At 45.1% G+C, this 22,346-nt stretch overlaps 1 protein-coding gene across 4 annotated transcripts in view; it reads right to left on the minus strand.

The window, feature by feature from the left end:
- Positions 1 to 22,346, minus strand: part of SLC12A8 (solute carrier family 12 member 8) — a 140,288-nt gene that overhangs the window by 107,160 nt on the left and 10,782 nt on the right. For all 4 annotated transcript variants that reach the window (XM_045502357.1, XM_045502358.1, XM_045502355.1 and 1 more), the window contains exons 3-4: positions 8,694 to 8,840; positions 4,140 to 4,331 (exon numbers count right to left, since the gene is read on the minus strand). In XM_045502357.1, the coding sequence (XP_045358313.1) occupies positions 4,140 to 4,331; positions 8,694 to 8,840 (339 nt within the window). The remainder of the gene's footprint in view (positions 1 to 4,139; positions 4,332 to 8,693; positions 8,841 to 22,346) is intronic.

Genomic DNA, 22,346 nt, shown 5'->3' on the forward strand with positions numbered 1-22,346 from the left:
ATGGACACCTTAGGATGGGGAGGGAAATAAACTTTTTCTTTACATTATCGCTGATATGTTAACTAGTTACAATGAACATCATTTTGTAACTTTAAAAGAATTTTATAAAGGAAAAATAAAAACAAATATATTAAGATTTGCAGACTTTATGCAAATGCTACACTTAGGTATGGAGAGCACGGTGTGTCTAGGAAGCAAAGCTCCCCCCACACCTCTCTGCCTACTGAGCTTGACACCCCCACCCCAGAGGTATGGACAACACCACAGACCCCTCCCCAGAGAAGTCCAGCTACCCTCCCCTCCAACCATGAATACACCTCTTCACTGGAAAACATCCCTGTCGACTTGTTTAATGCATAAACACCCCCAGAGTTTATTATGTATATATTTTTTAAATTTATTTATTTATTTTGAGAGAGAGAGAGAGAGAGAGAGAGAGAGAGCGAGCACACAAGCGGGGAAAGGACAGAGAGAGGGAGAGAGAGAATCCCAGTGTGGGGCTCGAACTCACGAAACCGTGAGATCATGACCTGAGCAGAAATCAAGAGTCAGACACTTAACCAATTGAGCCTCTCAGGCACCCCTATTATAGTTTTTCAGTATTTTTATCACCTCTTAAAGTTTATAATCACAGACATTCCTTTTCCCTTTTCTTTCTAATCTTCTGCTGCAGGGAGCTGGGGGCGTCACCCACCATTTCATAGAGAGAAAGTGACCTACTTTCAGGGCAGAACACTTCCACTCCAACGTGTTTATGTTACAACAACTGCACCTCACAATCATGGGCATTTTGTTTTTCATCTCTGGGTACCTACCTAACAGACCAGAGCTGCCCTCCACACCCCTCCTTTCTGACATGAAATCCTTGTTTAAGGTTCAAGCTGCTTGACTGCGTTAACTCCCACAACAAAACTCCAGCCCATATCAGGTCTACGAAAGTTTTCCAGTTCCCCATGGTTTTTGCACAGTCCAGCAAAGACCATGTAAAGCAGTAATTACAGACACAACCATGCAGGTGAAAGCCGTATATTTTGGTATCTAGGGTAAGCAACCTCAAAGAAGCCCTCAGACCCAAAAGTGAGTGGGGCAGAGGGAGCCTGGATGACTCAGTCAATTAAGCATCTGACTTCAGCTCAGGTCATGTCTCACAGTTTGTGGGTTTGAGCCCCGTGTTGAGCTCTGTGTTGACAGCTCAGAGCCTGGAACCTGCTTCAGATTCTGTCTCTGTCTCTCTCTTGCCCCTCTCCCATTCTCTCTCTCTCTCTCTCTCTCTCTCTCTCTCTCTCCCCCACCCCTCAAAAATAAATAAAACATTGAAAAATTTTTAAAAGTGAGTGGGGCATAGAGTGAGGAGGGGCTCCAGTTCACTGTTTCCTCCACTGGCCAAGGGGTCACCAACAACTCAGAGAGATGATGGGGAAGGATTTGGGAGGATGCAGGGTTATGAAAATATTTGCAAGCTTTAAAATGATTATTTTAAGTGTTTATAGTCTCTCTATTTTTTAAAGATTTTATTTTTAAGTAATCTGTACACCCAATATGAGGCTTAAACCCACAACCCTGAGATCAAGAGCTTGCATGCTCCCTGACTCAGCCAGCCAGGTACCCTTATATCATCTGAATTTTTATGCCTGAAACAAGTGTTAGCAAACTTTAACATGCTGGCCAAATCCTGCTTGCTGCCTGTTTTGGTAAAAAAGTTTTATAGGAACACAGCTAAGCTCAGTTTTTCATATTGACTATGGCAGCTTTTGAATTACAACAGCAGAATTGAATAGTTGTGACAGAGATATATGACTCATAAAAACTAAGATATTTACTATCTGGACCTTTATAGTGGAAGTCTGCTGACCCCTGCTCTAGGGCAAGCAGGCAATCTGCTCAGCAGTCATTAAAAATAAATGAGTGTATTCATGCCCTGGAATGACGGGGTTACAGGTCAGTAAGACCCAGGAATAGGGACCCTCAGAAACCCCAATTACACCCTGAAAGAAGGGTCTCGAGTCAGTGACCTAACCTGCCACCTTAAGAAACTAGAAAAAGAAGAGCAAACTAAACCCAAAGGAAGCAAGAGGAAGGAAATACTAAAGACTGGAGTAGGAATAAATTGGAGACCAGAAAAAAAAAAAAAAAAAGAAAAACCAACAAAACCAAAACTTTCTTTAACTAGACTGACAGAAGAAAAAAAAAAAAAAAGGAGCAAGGTCTCAAATGATTAAAATCAGGAATGGAAGGGAAGCCATTACTACCAATCTTACAAACACTAAAAAGATTATAAGGAATCTATGAATGATTTTACACCAATAAATTAAATAACAGAGATAAAATGGACAGATTCCTAGAAAGACACAAACTACCAAAACTGACTCAAGAAGAAATAGAAAATCAGATTATGCCTATATAAGTGATTGAATTAGTTATCAAAACACTTCCTACAAAGAAAAGCCAGGGACCAGATGGTTTCACCACTAAGTTTTACCAAACATTTAAAGAAGGATTAACACTAATCCTTTAGAAACTCTTCTAAAAAATACAAGAGGAGGGAACACCTCCCAACTCATTCTATCGGGCCAGCTTTATCATGAGACCAAAACTAGACAAAGAGATCACAAGAACACTACAGACCAATATCCCTCATGAATACATACCCCAAATCCTCAACAAAATCCTAGTAGAGTGAATCCAATAGCATATAAAAAGGGTTATGCAGCACCCACACCCCGATCAGAGAAGCCAGCCCAGGTCAGCAGCAGGCAAAGGAGAGGCGTACTGAACACGCCGGCCAGAGGGGCTCCAGTGTTTCTCACCGAGACCCGAACAGAGAGCAAGCTAAGCAACCGAGGGTGTAGATGGGGTGGCTGTTCAGCAGCAGCTGCCAGTGTGCAGAAAACACTTTTTCTGTGAACACCCTTCCTCTGAAGCAACCCACACACAGGAGACACGACATCCCAGCTTCCCCTCTACAGGGGCCCTTCGCTGGCCCTCGGTTTGGCACTGGTCCCTGTCATGGTATTTGCTGCTGCAGGTAAGCTTGCCTACCCAGAGAGCAGGGCTGCAACCTGGCTAGGAGACAGCGCAGAAGTAAAACATCGACAGACAAATCCCCAGGGTAATAAAGTAAACTAACCATTTATTTCTCACTCCCAAGCTACGGAGCTTAAAGATCTTTCTCCAGTAAAGGCAAGTGGCTTTAAGAGTGCAGTGACAATCTCTCTGCCTTTCATGCATGTCACACACACACACACACACACACACACACACACACCCTTTGCGCTGTTGGAGAATCAGATGTAGTTATACTAAAATAACCCTGCTGAAAAAGAAAAGAACAAACGTATCCTTTTCTTTGAGGAGACTCTTGTACCCTTAGACAAATTCTTTTTTTGAAACTGTGTTTTCAACCACCCACCACCCTTTGCACCATCATAAAAGCCTTTCTCAAGCCAAGAAGTGCTTACAAAGAGCTGCTTCTTAATGTCTGTCTTTGTTTCGTCCTCATTAGGTCACCATCCCTGTGTTTTAGCTAAGTAAGTCCCAGTACTTCTCCCTGCTCACTGGTTTTCTGAGAGCCTGTGTCCACCCTGCTGCACCGCCCCCTCCTTCTCACACAGGGCGTCCACACACGGCTCTGGCCTCCTCGGCAAGGCCTTCAAGCTGTCAACGAGCCTGGAGCTCCAGCTCATTTGAGAAGTGCCCGCGTCCAGGAAAGTCTTTTGGCACAGGTAAAATGTCCCTTCTTCAGCACTAAAGTGCCCCAGGGACAGGGCCACCCAGCTGCCACCTGGGCTCTGGCCACTGTCATGCACTCCCCTCCCTACAATGGGCATCAAGAATAGTTCCAGCCCAAGCCCTGCATTCCTGGGCAGATCAGGATGCCACAAGGCACCAGAGGTAGAGAGGAAGGAGCCCTGGACTCTGGGTCAGGGTCCTGGACAGTGGGCTAAGCTATGCCTCTGAGCTCCCTCTCAGAGCCCCAGTCTGCCCATCTATAAAATGGGCCCAATTACCCCAACTTGCCTCTCCTCAGATCAAATGGGAACGTGGATGAGAAGATGGTGGCAAACAGCCAAGCGAGGGAACAGATCCCATATGCTGATGGCCTCCGGGCACAACTCCCCTCCCCCAGCCCCCAGGCTCACCTGTCCAAACACGTACAGTAGCCCAATCGTGCCACCGGTCTGCCCACCAAGGACCGAGGAGATCATCGAGTAGACACCACCGCTGCCAACACCACAGTGCTCCCCAACACCGATGCCAGACAGCACAGTGATGAGGGCCACCAGGATGACGAAGGACACCAGAAACATGCCCATGAGCACTCCTGTATTTCCCTGCAGCAGAACAGCAAGAAGCAAGGTCAGGGGTTAGGACAGGGAGGCCCTGCCAGTCAGGCCCCTCCCAGGAGCACTAACCACCTCCCCCGACACCTCCAGAGCTGCAACAGGGGTCGGGGAGGAAGAGCTGAGTACCTGAAAAAGGACAGAGGCAGCCCACAAGCGTAGGGCCTGAAAGAAATTCCAGATGAAGGGAAACATCTTTGCTTCAGACTCTTCACTGACTTCCCACTGCCAATAGGGTAAAGTCAAAGCAACTGGATACCCTCATGAGGCCCCTCCGCATCCATCCCCTCCCTGCCCTCCAGTCTGTCTCATCCCTGTGCCCTAGCAGGAAGTCACATGCTCTTCCCCACCACCCTCCTGGGCATGCCTTTCCTGCTCACTCCATCTCCTAGACAGCCTCACTCCATCTCATCCTTTTAGGTTAGGGGCCACCTCCTCCGGAAAACTGTCCCTGGAACCCTCCTCTGGTTTGTACAGTGCCCGGGCTTAGTACTTTCCACAGTACTTGTCAAGTACTGCTTCCAAGCCCATCTTTACCTCCGGGCTGTGAGTGCCAAGAGAGCAGGATGATGTTTTATCCAGTTATGCTTTATTCAGACAGTTTCTTATTTTGCTGATTTTATATTTTTAATGAAATTATAGAATTACTCTTTTCTTCCTTTGTTTGTGTTTTCAAATTGTTTGCATGTGATAATAAAATATCTTGCACCAATCTTTAGGTTTTCAGGCCAAAACTGCCACTTTAACATCTTCAAAATTATAAGTGTGCTATCAAATTATTCTTTAGAGTTCACATGGTCTATTTGAGACTCTGAGCATGACCTCTACTCACTCCAGCTTTATGCCACCTCCTAGAAGCTCTATCTTTTCTTTGCCATTTCACATTTGCCTTTTTTTCCCATGATCAAATATGATGTTTCAGGTAAAACTAATGTCAAAGCTGAAAAACAAGAGATCATTTCAGGGCAAAAGGATGCATTTGTGTGGCAGGCAGCTTCAAAGGCAGCCCCCCCATGACCCCCAGCCCCTGGCACACATGCCCTGTGTAATCTCCTCCCCTTGAGTTGGGGTTGGACCTGGTGACTCACTTCTAATGAACAGAACTCTGCAGGAGATCACTTCTGAGATGAGGATAGAAAAAGGCCGTGGCTTTCATCTCGGGTGCGCTCTCTCTCTCACTCTCTCTCTCTCTCTCTCTCTCCCTTAGACTGCTGGTCCCCGGGTAAGTGAGCTGCATGTAAGGAGGCAGCCCTAGGAAGAGGCCCACATAACAAGGCCAGCCAACAACTGCGCAAGTGATCTTGGAAACAGCTCCTCCTCTGGTAGAGCCTTCAGGTGGGAATGCAGTCCTGACTGAGAGCCTGCCTGTGACCCTGGGAGAGACTCTGAGCCAGCTAGGCTGCACTTGGATACCTGGACCACAGAAACTGTAAGATAATACATAAGATAATACACGTATTTGCCTCATGCTGCTAGGTACTGGACTAATTTGTTACACAGCAAGAGAAAATGAATACAACTTGTATCTTCACTTTGCAGAGGGAACTGACACCTCTGGATAGTCATTTCTCCAAAAAATAACCCAGTGGGAGGGTTCAGAAGAAGCCCTTACAGACTTAAGAAACAAAATAGAGGGGCGCCTGGGTGGCTCAGTCCATTAAGCATCCAACTCTTGATCTCAGCTCAGGTCATGATCTCATAGTTCATGGGTTTGAGCACTGCATTGGGCTCTGCTCTGACAGTGTGGAGCTTGCTTGGGATTCTCTCTCCCTCTCTCTCTGCCCCTCTGCTGCTCTCTCTTTCCCAAAATAAATAAATAAACTTAAAAAAAAAAAAAGAATCAAAATAAAGAGAGCTGGGGTGCACCTAGCTGGCTGGCTCAGTCAGCAGAGCATGTGAATCTTGATCTTGGGGTTGTAAGTTTGAGCCCCATGATGAGCATAGAGCCTACTTAAAAAAATAGAGAAAGCTTACCTTTTTCTCCTTTCTACAATTCCATAACTACCTTGTGTGAAGCAGAGCCCAGGGACCCAGCTGTCACTGGCTACACCTTCCTCTGCCACACAGCAGTCAGACTGATGGGCCTCCCTTGGACACAGGCTGGAGAGGTGCTGGGCAGTGAGGTGGCCCTTAGGAAGAGGTTAAAAACAGAGGTGGATCCCAGAAGCCTAAATCTGCCTGCACAACAAGGAGTCTGAGATGAAGGCTTTGTGTTTTTGTAAGCAGAAGGCCCTGTAAGTCTGGGAAGGGTGTAGGAGGCATAAATTCTTATAGCTACACTAGGGAGTTTGGCTGACCCTACTCTAAGCTTTCACATGTTAATTAAAAAAAAAAAAAAGTCACCCACCCCTGGGTGGGTCTGATTTTTTAAAAAAATTTTTTAACATTTATTTATTTTCAAGAGACAGAGACAGAGTGTGAGTGGGGGAGGGGCAGAGAGAGAGGGAGACCCAGAATCTGAAGTAGGCTCCGGACTGCAAAGCCCAAAGCAGGGCTCGAACCCACTAAACGTGAGATCATGACCCAAGCTGAAGTCGGACGCTTAACCGAGTGAGCCACCCAGGCGTAACCCAGGCCATGATTAAAGCTGAACCCTGAGCTAATGACCTAGGTAAAAGAGCTCAGGAAGGTCTGGCCTCACCTAGGCCTTCTGAGGGGCTAAGAACCCCATACGCCTTGTCACAGCTCAGCTTTCTTCCCCCAAAATTTGCCCATGCGATGGTTAATTTTCTGTATTAACTTGGATAGAATATGGTGACCATATATTTAGTCAAACAATAATCTAGATGTTGCTGTAAATGTAGTTTTTTTGTTTGTTTGTTTTTGTTTTAGCTGTGCTTAACATTTACAGTCAGTAGACTTTAAGTAAAAGAGATTACTGTCTAGGGGCACCTGGGTGGCTCAGTCAGTTAAGTGTCCAACTTCAGCTCAGGTTAGTGGGTTCAAGCCCCACGTCGGGCTCTGTGCTGACAACTCAGAGCCTGGAGCCTGCTTCGGATTCTGTGTCTCCCTCTCTCTCTCTCTGCCCCTCCACCACTCGCACTCTGTCTCTCTCTGTCTCTTGAAAATAAATAAATGTTAAAAAAGAAAATTTTTTGTTAAAGAAGAGATTACCGTCTATACTGCCAAAGGGCCTCATCCAATCTGTTGGAAGGCCTTAAACAGCAAAGACTGAGGTTTCCCAAAGAAGAAAGAATTCTGTAGCCAGACTGCAACACAGAAATTCCGCCTGTGCTCCCAGTCTTTGGATTCAAGCCTGCAACATCAATTCTTACCTGAGTCTCACTTGGACTCACCAGACCCCCCAGTCATATATATAGGACATCCTATATATCTCTTATAGATATATAGCTCCTATTGGTTCTGCCTGTGTTCCCCTGAAGAACCCTGACTAGTACATTCCACACCTTGAATGACCCCCTCTCTCTTTCATCTGTGCAACCCAGCTCACCTCTCAAAGCCTGGCTGAACCACACCTCTTCCAGGAAGCTTTCCTGGACACTTAGCCACCATATGTTCATAGCCTATTCCACTCCTGAGGTATTTAATACTGCTTTGAGAAACCACTTGGTTTCCTGATGTGAAATCTACCCAGGACTGTTAGCTCACCAGAGGGAAGAACAGGGCCTTCTGTTTCATAATCCCATTGGTACCTCGTGGTGCCTGGAACACATTAGGTGCTCATCAATGAGTCCTGACTGGCTAGCCTTTTGTTTCGAGCAGCCTGTTTAGTTTACTGGTGTCCCAGGAAGAAGGTGCCATGTAAGGGGTTCAGAACCCCTGCTCAGGACACACATCTGCTTGGAAGCTCCCAGGATGCCTTCAGAAAAGACACAAAGAAGAGGCCTTTGGTTTCTCCATGGAGGAAGCAAACGTACCCCCATGATCTCATGCACCTGTGATCAAGCACTGCCACGTGCAGCCTCTCACACAGGATCTGTGTGTGGTGGGACAAGGCAACCAGTGCCACCAGGAGGGCACCAGACAAGTTGAAAAATACCAGGAAAGCAGGAGAGGGTCACAAACCGGAGGCAAAACTGCCACCAGTCTGCTCTCTCTGATCCACCTCTAGTCCCATCCATGATGTGCCCTGACTCACATTGCTCATATTTCTGTGCTCATATAACTTAAATCCATGGCGAGGCTCCCATTGGAGGCTTTGTCTGAGGCCTAGGTTCTCAGGATTCTCATTTAAATAGCAATGCTAGCTATATGTACTTGCTTCTTGTTTCATGTTTCTGGAGCATCCGTGCTTCAGGAATCTGTTGCCTGCCCTGTGGAATGCCCAAGAGTGCAGACCTTTCCGTGTCACGAGCTCACAAGAAACTCCAGGGCCACCAGCTCATCACTCACCACTAACCAGCCAGTCCTCAGGAAAAGGACAACCCCAAAAATGTTGATCATGCAGGATGTGAACACACCGTCCCAGGTCCCAAACAGCACTGGCTCCCACACAAACAGCTGGCTCTTCCACCAGGGCTGGGGCTGGGCCAGCGCCCCCTGAAAACAGAGCACACAGAATTCAGCATGCAGCGCTTCAGAGGGCCAGCAAGGGGAAGGGAAGGGAAGTAGAACAGGAGGTGGGTAGGAGAACTCCACTCTGACATACATCCACCCTACTATGCCAGGGCAGGTGTGAATGTGTGCACAGTCTTGAAGATTGTTTCTGCAAAAGCGTTGCTGTTCTCTCCTGACAGTGATCCCTGTACCCACACAGGCACAGACTGGTTGCCCAGCAGGTCGGTTCCCTTCTGGCCACTCAGTAGACCACTCCCAGCACGGCTGCAGGTAGGCATGGCCATGTGACTGAGTTCTGGCCTCTGGAAACTAGGTAGAAGTGTTGTGTGTCACTTCTAGGTGAGTGTGGGATTCTAAGTTCCAGCTTTCTGGATAAGGCCACTTTCCCTCCCAGTATCCCCATCCCACCGGGATAGCAGCTTCCAGCAGTTACTAATCTTCGTGTAGACTTCCTTTATGCTTTTTGAGCCTCCGTCCCTAATACTGCTGTAATGAAATCTGCATATTAAATTACTTCTGTTTAAAATGCCTGGGGCACCTGGGTGGCTCAGTCATTTAAGTGTCCAACTTTGGCTCAGGTCATGATCTCCCAGTTTGTGGGTTCGAACCCCATATCAGGCTCTGTGCTGACAGCTCAGAGCCTGGAGCCTGCTTCGGATTCTGTGTCTCCCTCTCTCTGCCCCTCCCCTGCTCATGCTTGCTCTCTCCCTCTCTCTCAAATAATTAAACATTTTTAAAGTTTTTTTTTAACGCCTGGAGCGGTCTCTGTTCTCTTGCCTGAACACCAGTGTTACGGTGATCTCTAAGCTCCATTCCATCCCACACCCCAGGATTCTAAGGCATCCTTTGGCAGCTGTTTAGAACCAGAGGCTTATTTATAAGCAGTTAAACAGATGCCCACCTTATTTTTCTAATTCAAAAATAACAAAGGCACTTTAACAAAACACTCAAATGGAAACTCTTTACTAAAAAGACTAAACCTTGTGGAAATACTAAAATGACTTGCAGAAAACTAGTAGCAGCTCATGTTGTGAGCTGCTCTTGCACAGGATAGTAGTCTAACTTCACACATCACTAGTCTTCCAGTACCTCAAACTACCATAGCAGTGATCAGGGGTTCTCATCTTACAGGGACTAGGAAGCCCCAACTATGGACCAGTGTGGACAAGCAGTCTACCTGGAGCATGTATGTGATCTATAAGCACAGTGAGAAGGCAGAAAAGTCAAGACTACAGGAAATAAAATCTAAGGTCAGAGCTTCTGAATGGCTGAGAGCAAAGGATGTGCCCATGATCGAGGACCCAAAGCTGAGGCCAACCGGCCTCAGTCAAAACAAAAGGAGAGGAGCCCAGCTCCTCTTCTCCTCTTGTAACATGCACCCACAGACCTAGAAAGGTCCTAAAAAAACCATCAGGGCAGTCAGTTAAGCCTTAAGCACCCCATGGGATGGCATAACCCGCCAGTCCCTGACTCCAGTCAGAGCTCCTTTCATCTGTGTAGATTTCTGTTCATCTGTCTTTCACAAGCCTACATTTTCCTACCAAGGCCTGTTATAGGTCTGTTATTTATTAGAAACAGCAGTAACAATAGCAGCTCTCAGCAATGAAGAGCAATAATTCAGAGAGTGGCTTTCACCTTCCAAATCAATCTTCTCCTTTGATCCTCACAATGCCCCTGGGAGGCAGGCAGGGAGAGGGCCCCTGTTAGAGCAGAGGAAGGAGGCTGGGAGGAGAGACAGGATGGCCCCAAGTCCACGCCAGACTATAAAATCTGTACTTGGCCCTGCACCTCCGGTTATTTGCCCTTTGCTTTCCTAACAGCCAATTCTGTAGGTTCCCATTTGTAACATCCTGAACTTTGCTAAATTATGAAGACGTCTGTCTTACCCATGGATCTCCCATCATGAATTTAGAAATTGTATTCCTCTTCCATCCCAGCCTTCGCATGTCCACTCTGAAGGCTGCTTTATGTGTTTACCTAATGGCTTATGAGAAGCTTTCACTCCCTGGATCTCGTTGGGCTAAATCAGCCTTAAAGAGGCTTCCCAAAGGAGGCAGAAACTTAAGGAGACTCCGTACCCTGAGAATAAAAGTATAAATGGTTTAAAATGAGCTTGGGGACCAGGTCATGACAGCTTATCTCAGGATGCTGAGGGGAATGTGCTTATTTTCTTCTTCTTCTTCTTTTTTTTTTTTTTTTTTTTTACCAAGTGACAAAAGAATATAACTAAGTCTTCCCAGCACCTGCATTTGCTCATCAGAGGCCAATAGGAAGAGCCTGCGTTTAACTCCAAAGCTGCAATCCTGATGTTCTTGAGAGAGAGAGACCAGCATAAGCTCAGGGAGAGAGAGAAGAAGATACAGAAGCACAGGAAAAAGGGAAAGAGGATGAAACAGAGAACCCTAGAATAAAATGCTAAGTAGGTATTCTAGAGACCACAACGGCATTTCCCAGCCCCCCACCCCCTGCACTGACATGCTGTCTCTAGGCATCAGCATAGAAGCACCACTGGGTGCCCATTCCTCACACCTCTCCCTTCTCCATCATGTCCTGCAGCTGCACCGCTTCCAGGATGCCCCCAGCCTCTGCCACTGCCCCACAGCTGACTTTTTAGGAGTCTGCCAGCTAGACGACTCAAACCAGTGACCTTGCAGAGTGACCAGTCAGATGGCCCACGGCTGGTATGACTCTGACACCAATTCTGATGTGTGGGTTTTCCCCCCATACCAAGCATTTCTCCAGCACCAGCTGGGTGTCCTATAATCCAATTTAATTATGATATTTTTTATCTGGAAATAGTCATAAGACTGGTCAACCCCCTAATTCAGATGGTGGTCATAAGTGTAAATTGTCACCTGTGCTTCTGAAAGACTGGCTCTAAATCAGAGGTTCTCATGACACTCGCCTTGAGTTCCATTAGTTTGCTAGAACATCTCAAGGAATTCAGAGAAACACTTCACTTACTAGATTACCGCTATTATAAAAGCATATAACCCCGGAACAGCCCATGGGAGATGCCCATGGGGGAGAAGTGTGTAGCTTCCATGCTCTCTCCAGGCACACGACGCTCCCCAAATGTCTATGTGTCTACCAGCCTGGAAGCTCTTCAAACCTCGTTCTTTGGGGGTTTTATGGATGCTTCATACATAGGCATAGTTGATTCAATCACCAGCCATTGGGATTTGACTCACACTCTCCAGCCCCCACCTCTCTCCCTGAAAGTTCCAACCCTCTAATCATGGTTGGTGCCCCAGGCAACCAGCCCCCATCCTTAGGTGCTTTCCAAAACTCACCTTATTAACATAAATCCAGTTGTGGTTGAAAAGGGATGGTTATGAATATCCAGATACCCTTATCACTCTTATCACTTAGAAAATTCCAAGGGTTTTAGGAGCTCTGTGCCAGGGTTGGGGATAAAAACCAAACATTTATTTCTTATTATAAATCACAATATCATGACTGGCTACTCCACAACCTTACTCTCTCTCTGCCCTGCCAGCTTCTTCCAATTCCCCTTCACTCCTGCTCAGGCCAAGGGCAGAGCCATGGATCTGCACCCAAGCAGACATCCAACAGGAGAAGGGAATATCAGCTTCTCCCCCACACTCTGGAACCTCACACCCAACTCCATCCTTTATGGGAGGGTAAGGAATCCCCTCATATTTCAGATATGCCCTGCCATGAAGGCTATGGCTCACAGATTCTCCCTCTGCGCCTCTACCCAGTCATTACTATCACTGGGGGCAGGAGGAGGGAGGACAGCTGGGGTGATGGTAGGTGACAGTTGGACCAGTTCTGAGCTACCTTTTTCAAAAACATCCAGGGGCACCTGGGTGGCTAAAGCATCCAACTTCGGCTCAGGTCACGTTCTCGCGGTTTGTGGGTTTGAGCCCTGCATCGGGCTTCGTGCTGACAGCTCAGAGCCTGGAGCCTGCTTCAGATTCTGTGTCTCCCTCTCTCTCTGCCCCTGCCCCACTCACACTCTGTCTCTCTTTCTCAAAAATAAACATTTAAAAATATAAAATAAAATAAATTTTAAAAATTTAAAAAATCCAGAAAAGTGGTTTTATTATTCACCCTCTGAGCTACTATGCCAGAGCCAGTTGGGTGGTACAGTGGGGAACAACAACAGCGAGGGCTTCTATGGTGGCCCTGGGCTAAGTGCCATGCTCACACCGGACACAAGGCTGTCTACCAGAGCGGGGAGATGAATGACTTGGAGAAATTTGTCATTTTATCTGGAACCATTTGCAGGGAGGTCCTGCTGCCATGTCATGGACCAAGTCTTGTCTTTCATGTCCAATTTGTCTAAGATGCTGTGGGGATCCACATGGGTGGCCCCAACGGCTGTGTCCCAGAAAATTAGCCAAGAGTTCCCAGATGTCACTAACAGTTAGATAGCTAAAGGAAAGGTCATGTTGTTTGCAGAAGCCAGCTGGGCCCCTGTGGAAGGCTGTGAGGTGTTGCCAAGGTCCAGATGAACACCTGTAGGGTGTCAGATGCCACAGGCCTCATCCTCAGAGTGAGGGCAGACAGAAACCCATGCATCTCAGAACTTACTGTAGGCTCAGCTTAGGATGGGGCAGTTTGCTAACTAACTAACTTTCAAAAAGTTTGACCTCAGATTTGTCAGCAATTCCATTTGGAATCACTTTTTTAGAACCAAAGAATTAAAATTTCCAAGTGTAAGCATTTGGTTTGTGAGGGCCTTCTGAGACTTTCAGCTTCCTTCCAGACTTGGAGGATGCAAGGAATGTCCAGTCTCAACCCTGTCTCAAGGGGTCTTGCCCACCCCACTTTCATTTTGGTTTTGGTAGAGGCAGGAGTGACGTTGACCACCATCTGGGTAAGGCTAGAAAGCTTCAGGCTGTTCCTGGTGTCTCCATTCAGTTGGCAAAATGAGACAACCCCAAAGGACACCACGCGGTCAGTCTCAGTTTGCAAGACCCTGTGGGGTAGAGGGTTACGAGGAGTGAGTTCTAAGTGGGAGGGCAGTGGGTGCAGGGTGGGTGAAACGAGCAAGCAGGTGGGCCTCTATGGTCCCCATCCCTGAACCGCTCTTTTAACCATTTCAGATGCTGAGGATTCACTTAGTTTGAAAACCCCTTCCAGGGGACATAGGTGCTAAGGAAGGGAAACAGAAACTTGCTCCTCACACAGTCCTCTTTCATGGAGGAAAGAGAAAAGGACAGTCTCTAGACCCTCCAGAGTCACAGTAGAGAATCATGAGCAGGTTTAGAAAAAAAGTATTCTCCTCTACAAACTGAAGTTCAATAGAAGAACAGATTTGTTCTCTCTGTAGACTGGCTTTTTTTTTTTTTTTTCACTTGCAAGACTGGCACAGGCAGGTCCATGCTCAGGGGGGAAATAGATTTCCTTACAGAGCTGAGCTGGGAGGCAGACTGAAAAGCAATCCTGTCTTCTAGCAATCTGGGCAGAGCTGCAATCCGCCCACACTGCAGATTCCTGAGGATGGGCTAGCTAGGTATCTGGCTTCCTGGAAGAGACTTAGGAAGGGCTCATTGTATTCATCAGGCTGGGGCTCTGGCACCATGTGCCCAGTGGAGAAGGTGTGAGATTAGCCAGGCTCCGGCAAGCTGGGCCTGGTTAGGGAGGGGAAATGTCACAGCTCACCAGACTGAACGGAGGGGCTCCCTGCCCAGGACACTGGATACCAATCCACAGCCAAGACCAGGCCCATTCAAGCTGCAGTTGGTGGTACCATATGCAAAAGATACTCTGTCTATGGCTTTGTCTACTGAGAAGAGAAATGCCACTGATTTGGAGGCAGGTCACTATCACTCCTCAGAATCACATCTTCACTCTGGCTCAAGGGGCTCAATCCCTGGGGGCTACTGACATCACTCAGAGCTGTAGAGAAGTGTTCAACCACTATGCTGCCAATGTCCCCCTGGAAACAGGTGAAAAGAACACACTGGGTATTCCACTCAGTCTTTACAGGTCTCTGCAAGAAGACAACAGTCTTCCCCATTTCTTCCCACTGTGAGTGACACAGGTGACAGCCTAAATCCCAACCATCACCTGAGACAGCCAGATGCTATGACCAGGCTGGGCCAAGGTACATCATGACAGCCAGGGCTGCCTGGCTCACTTTTGAGCAGCTCCAGTTCTAAGCTATCTCAGGGAACTATCCAGGGGAGAGGTCTGGTCCCAGCTATTGATAACTCTCCTAGAACCTCATCGTCCTCAGATCTGGGCCCCAGGCATCAATTCCAGAATAATATAAGTCTCATTCCACATTCCATGACATAACAGGCTGTGAGGAAGGGAAGTGGCAGTATCTGATATGGAGCCTACTGGGAAGCAGAGGTGGACACTAAGAAATAAGACAAAAAAGAGTGAGAAACAAAACCCCTCAGAATGGGCACCATAAGCATGCTTAAGGGGCACCTGGGTGGCTCAGTTGGTTAAGTGTCCAACTCATGACTTTGGCTCATGTCATGATCTCACAGTTTGTGAATGCAAACCCCATGTCGGGCTCTGCACTGACAGCAGGGAGCCTGCTTGGGATTCTCTCTCTCTCCTCTCTCCCTGCCCATCCCTCAATCTCTCTCTCTCTAAAAAATAAATAAACTTAAAAAAAAAAGGCCACCCAAGCTCAAAGATGAGTTTCTCTCTGTCTTGAGGACCCTCAGCCTGCTAGAACAAGTTTGACAGATTCCAGGGGGCACATCTACCTTCATGCTTGTTGCAAGGGTTTTCCTTCCCCAGCTCCCAGGACTAGAAAGAAGCCAGGGTTTGTCCTCAGGGCCCAGGGGCCTGCACCCACACTGGAAACACTATGCCTGTGTGCTGGGTACTGTAGGTCAGAGATAGAAGTCTTTCTCCTGTGACTAGAGAATCTCTACACTTGAGCAGGGTATCTAGAAAGGCAAGAAAATTGTACATAAAATGTGCCCAGAGAAGGAAACACTCAGCTTCCTGCACCCAGTAAACTGAGAGGAGTGAGAGAGAAAAGTTCTTTGGTAGGCAATGATATGTGCTCATGCCCAGGAGCCTTTTGCAGCCACCGCCAGCAGACCACCTGCCAGGCCTTAAGGAACACACATGACATGTGAGATGGTACCTTTTCTCTCTAATGGCAGCTGGAGGAAAAGAAACCAGGTGAGAAACTACTTCTGCCCACTCAGGTCAGGAGAGGGTCAGAGCAAGACACAGCCTGTCCCTTCCCCACAGAGACTGATTGTGCCTGGAATATACACACATGAGCCAGAAGTTTGCTTTCAGAAAGCTAATTATTTATTAATTACACATCAGAGAATATGCCAAGTTGCTGAAATGTGAAGACGCAGTCCCCCTCCTATGGCTCGGAACAGGCACCGCCATGTGCAGGAGCTGGGCAGGGGCTCCAGGGGCCGGGGCCCACCTGTGGTACCTGTTTGAGATGCAGACAGCCACATACTTGCTTTGTAGGGGTTCTGTGCAGTTCAGATGTGATGATAATTGTGACAGCTTTTGCAAGCATGAGGCATGACAGACAATTTTAAATGTGGGTGAAGGTCACCTCAGGGAAGTCAGGAAGAAGAGTTAGAAAAGAGGTCTTACTGACCATGTATTTTCCATTTTCCCCACCTAACTTGTCCTCATGTTTCGGGTAAATCCTCGCTCTGTAGCTCAGCCCTGAAAGCTGCCTTCCGAACCCACGCCCAGGACCAGCATTGGAAAAATTAGCCCCTTTCTGTACTGCACTAGTTCTAGAATGGACACCCAGTGAGTGTTCTGTCAGCCCAACTGATGCTAGAAATGGAAATGGCTCTGTGGCAGGGGAGGTCAGGATCCACATGGAGTGGTCAAAGTCTGATTTCCCTGGATTCGAATCTGGGCAGCACCCTTGGTCAATATTGATTTAAGCATTGCTAGAAACGCGAGATCTTCGTGGTAATGTGGGTCTCCTCTGCCACAGAACTAGTTTGAAAGCCAGAGTCTGTATACAGTAGTTTCTGCAAGCTTGATCTGTGGTTTTTCCATGCCTGTGCATCCTAATCCTTGTCCAAGGCTGATAATCTCCAAAGGCACAACCTGGTCCCACAACTGCACAGCCCCAGGAGGAGCAAGACCCTCATATGCCATGAAAACACTGATGCTGGTGGTTCTGCCTCCTAGAACCACACGGCAGATTCTTCCCCAGAATAGCCACTTCTGCCCGCTGAACTCAGAGCCCAAAGGCACAGTGCCTGGGACACCTGATACCATCCCACAAATGGCAGGAGCCCACAGCAGCAATGCCATGGCCACTTAACAGGAGCTTCCCTTGCTCTTCCCAGCCTCCTTGGCAAAAGGGCAGAGCCTTTCTTGCAGGACTCAGGCCACCACTAGAAAGTCTACTTGAGTTTAACATCACAGAGCAACATAGGTCCTAACGCCCTCCCTCAGTAATAGGCAAACCAGCTAAATATTAACTGCAAAAGGTTTATTCTTGAGGACATCAGTGGATCAACAGATATTATACCTATTTAAGAATTGTTATGTGATGAGTAGTTCTGACATTTGGAATCACATTAATGTTTTACATACTCAAAATCAAATCAAATCAAATCAATAAGGATGAGAGAAAAATTAGAACACAGAGAAATAAGTTAGCCTGACTGTATTTCAGGCAAGGAACGTAACCACGCTGAAGGTGGGAAAGAAACTCACCAGAATAACTGGTTCTTTGACTATGTGCTCTCAGTCTAAAGACAAAAATAAGTACAAATATTAAATTCTAGATACAAAGGTTGTTTTTGACAACTAGATTCGATTCTGAATCTACTTTCTATGAATTGTAGGGTTGAGCAAATAAGTAAATATATATGGGAGTTAAGTTTCTCACAGTTGAAGAAGGGAATTACAACAAAAGAAAGAGGAATGAACAGAAGAATGAACCCTGGGTGATGGACTGGAATGAGAAGGATCAGTTTGAATTTGTGGTTTTTAATATAGATAGAAAAATATAGAGCTGGATGTGTGTGTGTGTGTGTGTGTGTGTGTGTGTGTGTGCATGTATTCCTTCTCTCTGTCCACCTGAAGGCTCTATAAGCAGAAACACCCCAGTAGCAATGAACATACCTAGCACCCAGATCTTGGTCTTTAAATACCATTCCTCACTTTCTTTTTTTTTAATTTTTAAATTTTTTTTTATTTTTAAAAAAAATATTTATTTATTTTTGAGAGACCACAAGTCAGGGAGGGGTGGAGGGAAGGTGACAGAGGATCCTAATTGGGCTCTGCATTGACAGAGCAAGCCCAATGTGGGGCTCAAACTCACAAACCACGACATCATGACCTGAGCCAAAGTCGAATGCTCAACTGACTGAGCCCCTCAGGTCCCCCCATTCCTTGCTTTAAGTAACCAAGACTCTTTGGAGAAATGGTTGATTCAAGGCTAAGAAAGAGAAAGTACAAAATGAGCCTGGAATATTTTGTGCCAGAAAGCAAGAAAGCAATTAAAAAGAAAAGGATATGTTAAAAGGACATAGGAACTAGCCTGAAGGGAACTGGCCAACTCGGGAATAATTTGAGCACCAAAATAATAACAGCAGGAGAATATTTATGTAATAAAATAAGAATCTGAGTCCATGCAGATGTAAATAAATGAATAAATTAAAATATGAGGAAGAAGGGAAAGTCCTTCATTACAGTAGAAGACTGGCATCTGTAGAAGGAGTGATGGCATTACAAATGTCACCATTTTGTAATCATGACAGTGACAACTGACTCTGTCAAGAATCATCCATGACTGGGGTGCCTGGGTGGCTCAGTCAGTTAAGTGTCTGACTCTTGATTTCAGCTCCGGTCATGATCTCACGGTTTGTGAGATCAAGCCCTGCTTCCAGCTCTATGTTGACAGCACAGAGCCTGCTTGGGATTCTCTCTCTCTCTCCCACTCTCTGCCCCTCTCCCACTCACACATGCATGTGCATGCTCTCTCTCTCCCAAAATAAAGAAATAAACTTAAAAAAAAAAAAAAAAGAGAATCATCCATGGATACCGATGTCAGTGGGTAAAAGACTAATGAGGAACAGGATATTTCCACAGTCTCAAAGTATCCCCAACAAATTGTTTATTAATTACAAAAGGAAAATCAGTAACTTTAGAGTGGATTAACTTAGCAGACACCACTTTAAATAAGTAACCAAAGTGAACATCACCAAAAATGAGACGAACAGAAGTCCTGTACATCTTAGAGAGGAACACAACTATCACTCTAGAACATTCCTGCCAAAAATACAAAACCTATATCCTATTGTGAGGGGTCATGTCTCAAAGTGAGAGATGTTCTACAAAATAACTGACTTGTGTTCTTCAAAAAATGTCAAGGTCATGAAAGACCAAGAAAGTCTAAGTAACAGTTCTAGATTAAAGAATAGTATGGGTGCCTGGGTACCTCAGTTGGTTGAGCATTCGGCTCTTGATTTGGGCTCAGGTCATGATCTCAGTTTGTGAGTTTGAGCCCCATCGCAGTTTGTGAGTTTGAGCCCCACGTCAGTCTCTGCACTGACAGTGTGGAGCCTGCTTGGGATTCTCTCTCTCTCCCACTCTTTCTGCCCCTCCTTGCCTTCTCTCAAAATAAATAAACTTAATAAAAAAATTATTTTAAAAAAGGTAGAGACGTGGCAACTATGTGCAATGTGTAATCCTGGACTGGACTCTGGGCCAGGGAAGAAATGTTATAGGATATTAGGGGGATAACTGGCAAAACTGGAATTCTGGAATGTGGAATGATGGATTAGATAATAGGATTACCAATATTACATTTCCTGATCTTGATAAATACACTGTGGTTAGGCAAAAGAAAATTCTTGTTCTTAGGAAACACACACTGAAGAATTCATGGATAGAGGTACATGGTATATACAAATTACTCGCAAATGGTTTAGGGAAAAATATAGAATATAATATATATTAGAATATGTAGACATATATATATGTGTGTGTGTGTATATATATATATATATATATATATATATATATATATATACATAAATGGAATAGAAACAGAGGGCATACTAATGATAAAGCAAAAGGACAAAATGTTAACAACTGGTAAAATCTGAGTCAAGAGTATATGAGCATTCTTTGTGCTACTGCAACTTTCTATGACTATGAAATCTTATCAAAATGTTAAAGTTTAAAAATAAATAAATAGTAAGTTCAACAAAAGCTATATTTATACAAGGAGCCCAGACACTTATAAAAAAAAAAAGCTTGTATATTCTTGTGCCCAACATGAAACAGATTTTTACTACCTGTGAGTTAGATGAATGAATGAATGAATGAATGTGCTTTAGAAAGTAACATTAGACACCTCTTTCAAAATGGCAGATAAAGCACTGCTGTGCCTTCCAAATTACTATGAAAATGACAGAAAAGATGTGTTGTGTTTTTTTTTAAGTGTAAAACTATACTTATAACTAGAAGGGGAAAAGAAACAAGTGCCAGCAGCAGATTAGACATTTGAGGAAATTCTACAGATGGACTTAGAGGGGTAAGAAGAAGCAAAAGAAGGAGAAGCAGGGCAGCTGAGAGAAAGGCTGCCTTCCAAAGCACCTGAGAAGCTCCAAGTGCAGAGCTGGCCATCCCTGGGCATGGACACAGACAGGGCAATCACTGGCCATGACTTTATCTTGAAGTCTTTGTCGTGTGTATGGAAGTAACATGTGTATGGCACTTACAACATTGAAGACAGGGTTGGTAAAGGGCCTAGGTGCTTGCCAAGTTCCTACATTTTACATTGACATGGTACAGTCTTAACTCTAAATAAACCATGAAAAGTTTGATTTGTACACTTAATCCCTAGAACAGCCGTTCTCAAACTTTTTGGTCTCAAGGCCGCTTTACATTCTTAAAAATTATCAAGGACTCCAGAGAGAGCTTTTTGTTTAGGTGTGTTATATCTATCACAATTTACCATATTAGAAACTTACAGGAAGATATTTTTAAATATTTATTAATCATTTCAATATAACAGTAATAATAAGCTCACTATCTGTTAAAATAAATTACCTACTCTCATGAAAAATAACTACTTTCCAAAACAAAAAAGTTTAATGAAAAGAGGCCTTGTTATACATTTTGCCTATCATCTTAATGTCTGGTCTGACACAACACAGCTGGATTCTCATATCTACTTCTGCGTTCAATCTGTTGTAAAATGTTTTTGAAATACATGCAAACAATTTGGCCTCCCACAGTTCTATACTTAGACAAGGAAAGAGTAATTAGTACCACTGATCCCTACGTGAAAAAAATTACCGTCCCCCAGAAGAAAAGAGAATTATAAAACAGAGTGACATACTATATAAGAAACAGCTGTAGCCACACAGGGCCAGGAGAATGAAAGGAAACTTGAAAGAAATGAAGATCCTGTTGCTCAGAGGCAGCAAAGCTTTAATAACTTAATATCATGTTTTCTTCCCCATGAGTCCAAGAATATCACTTGGTTATCCAGTTAAACATACACACACCCCTCACTATTGTAAATGCCATTCTAAATTTTTTTAATGTTTACTTATTTTTGAGAGAGACACATAGAGAGAGAGAGAGAGAGAAAGAGAGAGAGAGAGAGAGAGAGAGAGAGAGAGAGAGAGAGTGCACAAGCCGGGAAGGGGCAAAGAGAGGGAAACAGAGGCTGGGTCTGCACTGACAGTAGTGAGTCCCACGGGCGAGGGTGGGGGAGGCGGGACAAACTCACGAAATGTGAAATCATGACCTGAGCTGAAGTCGGGCACTTAACCAACTGAGCCACCCAGTTGCCCCGTAAATGCCATTTCTAGGTTTAAAATTTTTATAACCAACTATAAAAATGTGGAAATGTTCATTATAATTACAGGAAGAAATATATAAATTTTATAAACCTTGACAATGTAAAAATAATAATCCAACTAACAAAAAATCAGAAAGGAAATGGGGTAAAGGGATGGAAGAATAAATGTTCCAATGCCTCTTTTTGTTAGATCAGGAAGCAATAAGTAAATGATTAATAAATTGATAACTTGGGGCGCCTGGGTGGCTCAGTCGGTTAAGTGTCTGACTTCGGCTCAGGTCATGATCTCATGGCTCATGAGTTTGAGCCCTGCATCGGGCTCTGTGCTGACAGCTCAGAACCTGGAGCCTGCTTCAGATTCTGTGTCTCCTTCTCTCTCTACCACTCCCCCACTCATGCTCTGTCTCTTTCTCAAAAATAAACATTAAAAAATTTTTTTTAATAAACTGATAACTTGGTCAAGAAATTAAGGTATAAATATATTACTTAAAGGTACAATGATAACCACCGTGGAAAATAAAAATGAGAAACCATAAGCATAAGCAGTGGATGTCTCTGGAAAGTGTGGGCGAAGGAAAAAGGGCAGAAGACTTTTAACTTTTTATATCATTCTCTATTGTTTGAATTGTTTTCTTATTACATGCATGCAGTACTTTTTAAAAAATGTTTACTTATTTATTTTGAGATAGAGTGTGTGTGCACAAGTACAAAGAGGGAGAGAG

This window comes from Leopardus geoffroyi, chromosome C2, assembly GCF_018350155.1.
Source record: "Leopardus geoffroyi isolate Oge1 chromosome C2, O.geoffroyi_Oge1_pat1.0, whole genome shotgun sequence".
Classification (NCBI taxonomy): domain Eukaryota; kingdom Metazoa; phylum Chordata; class Mammalia; order Carnivora; family Felidae; genus Leopardus; species Leopardus geoffroyi.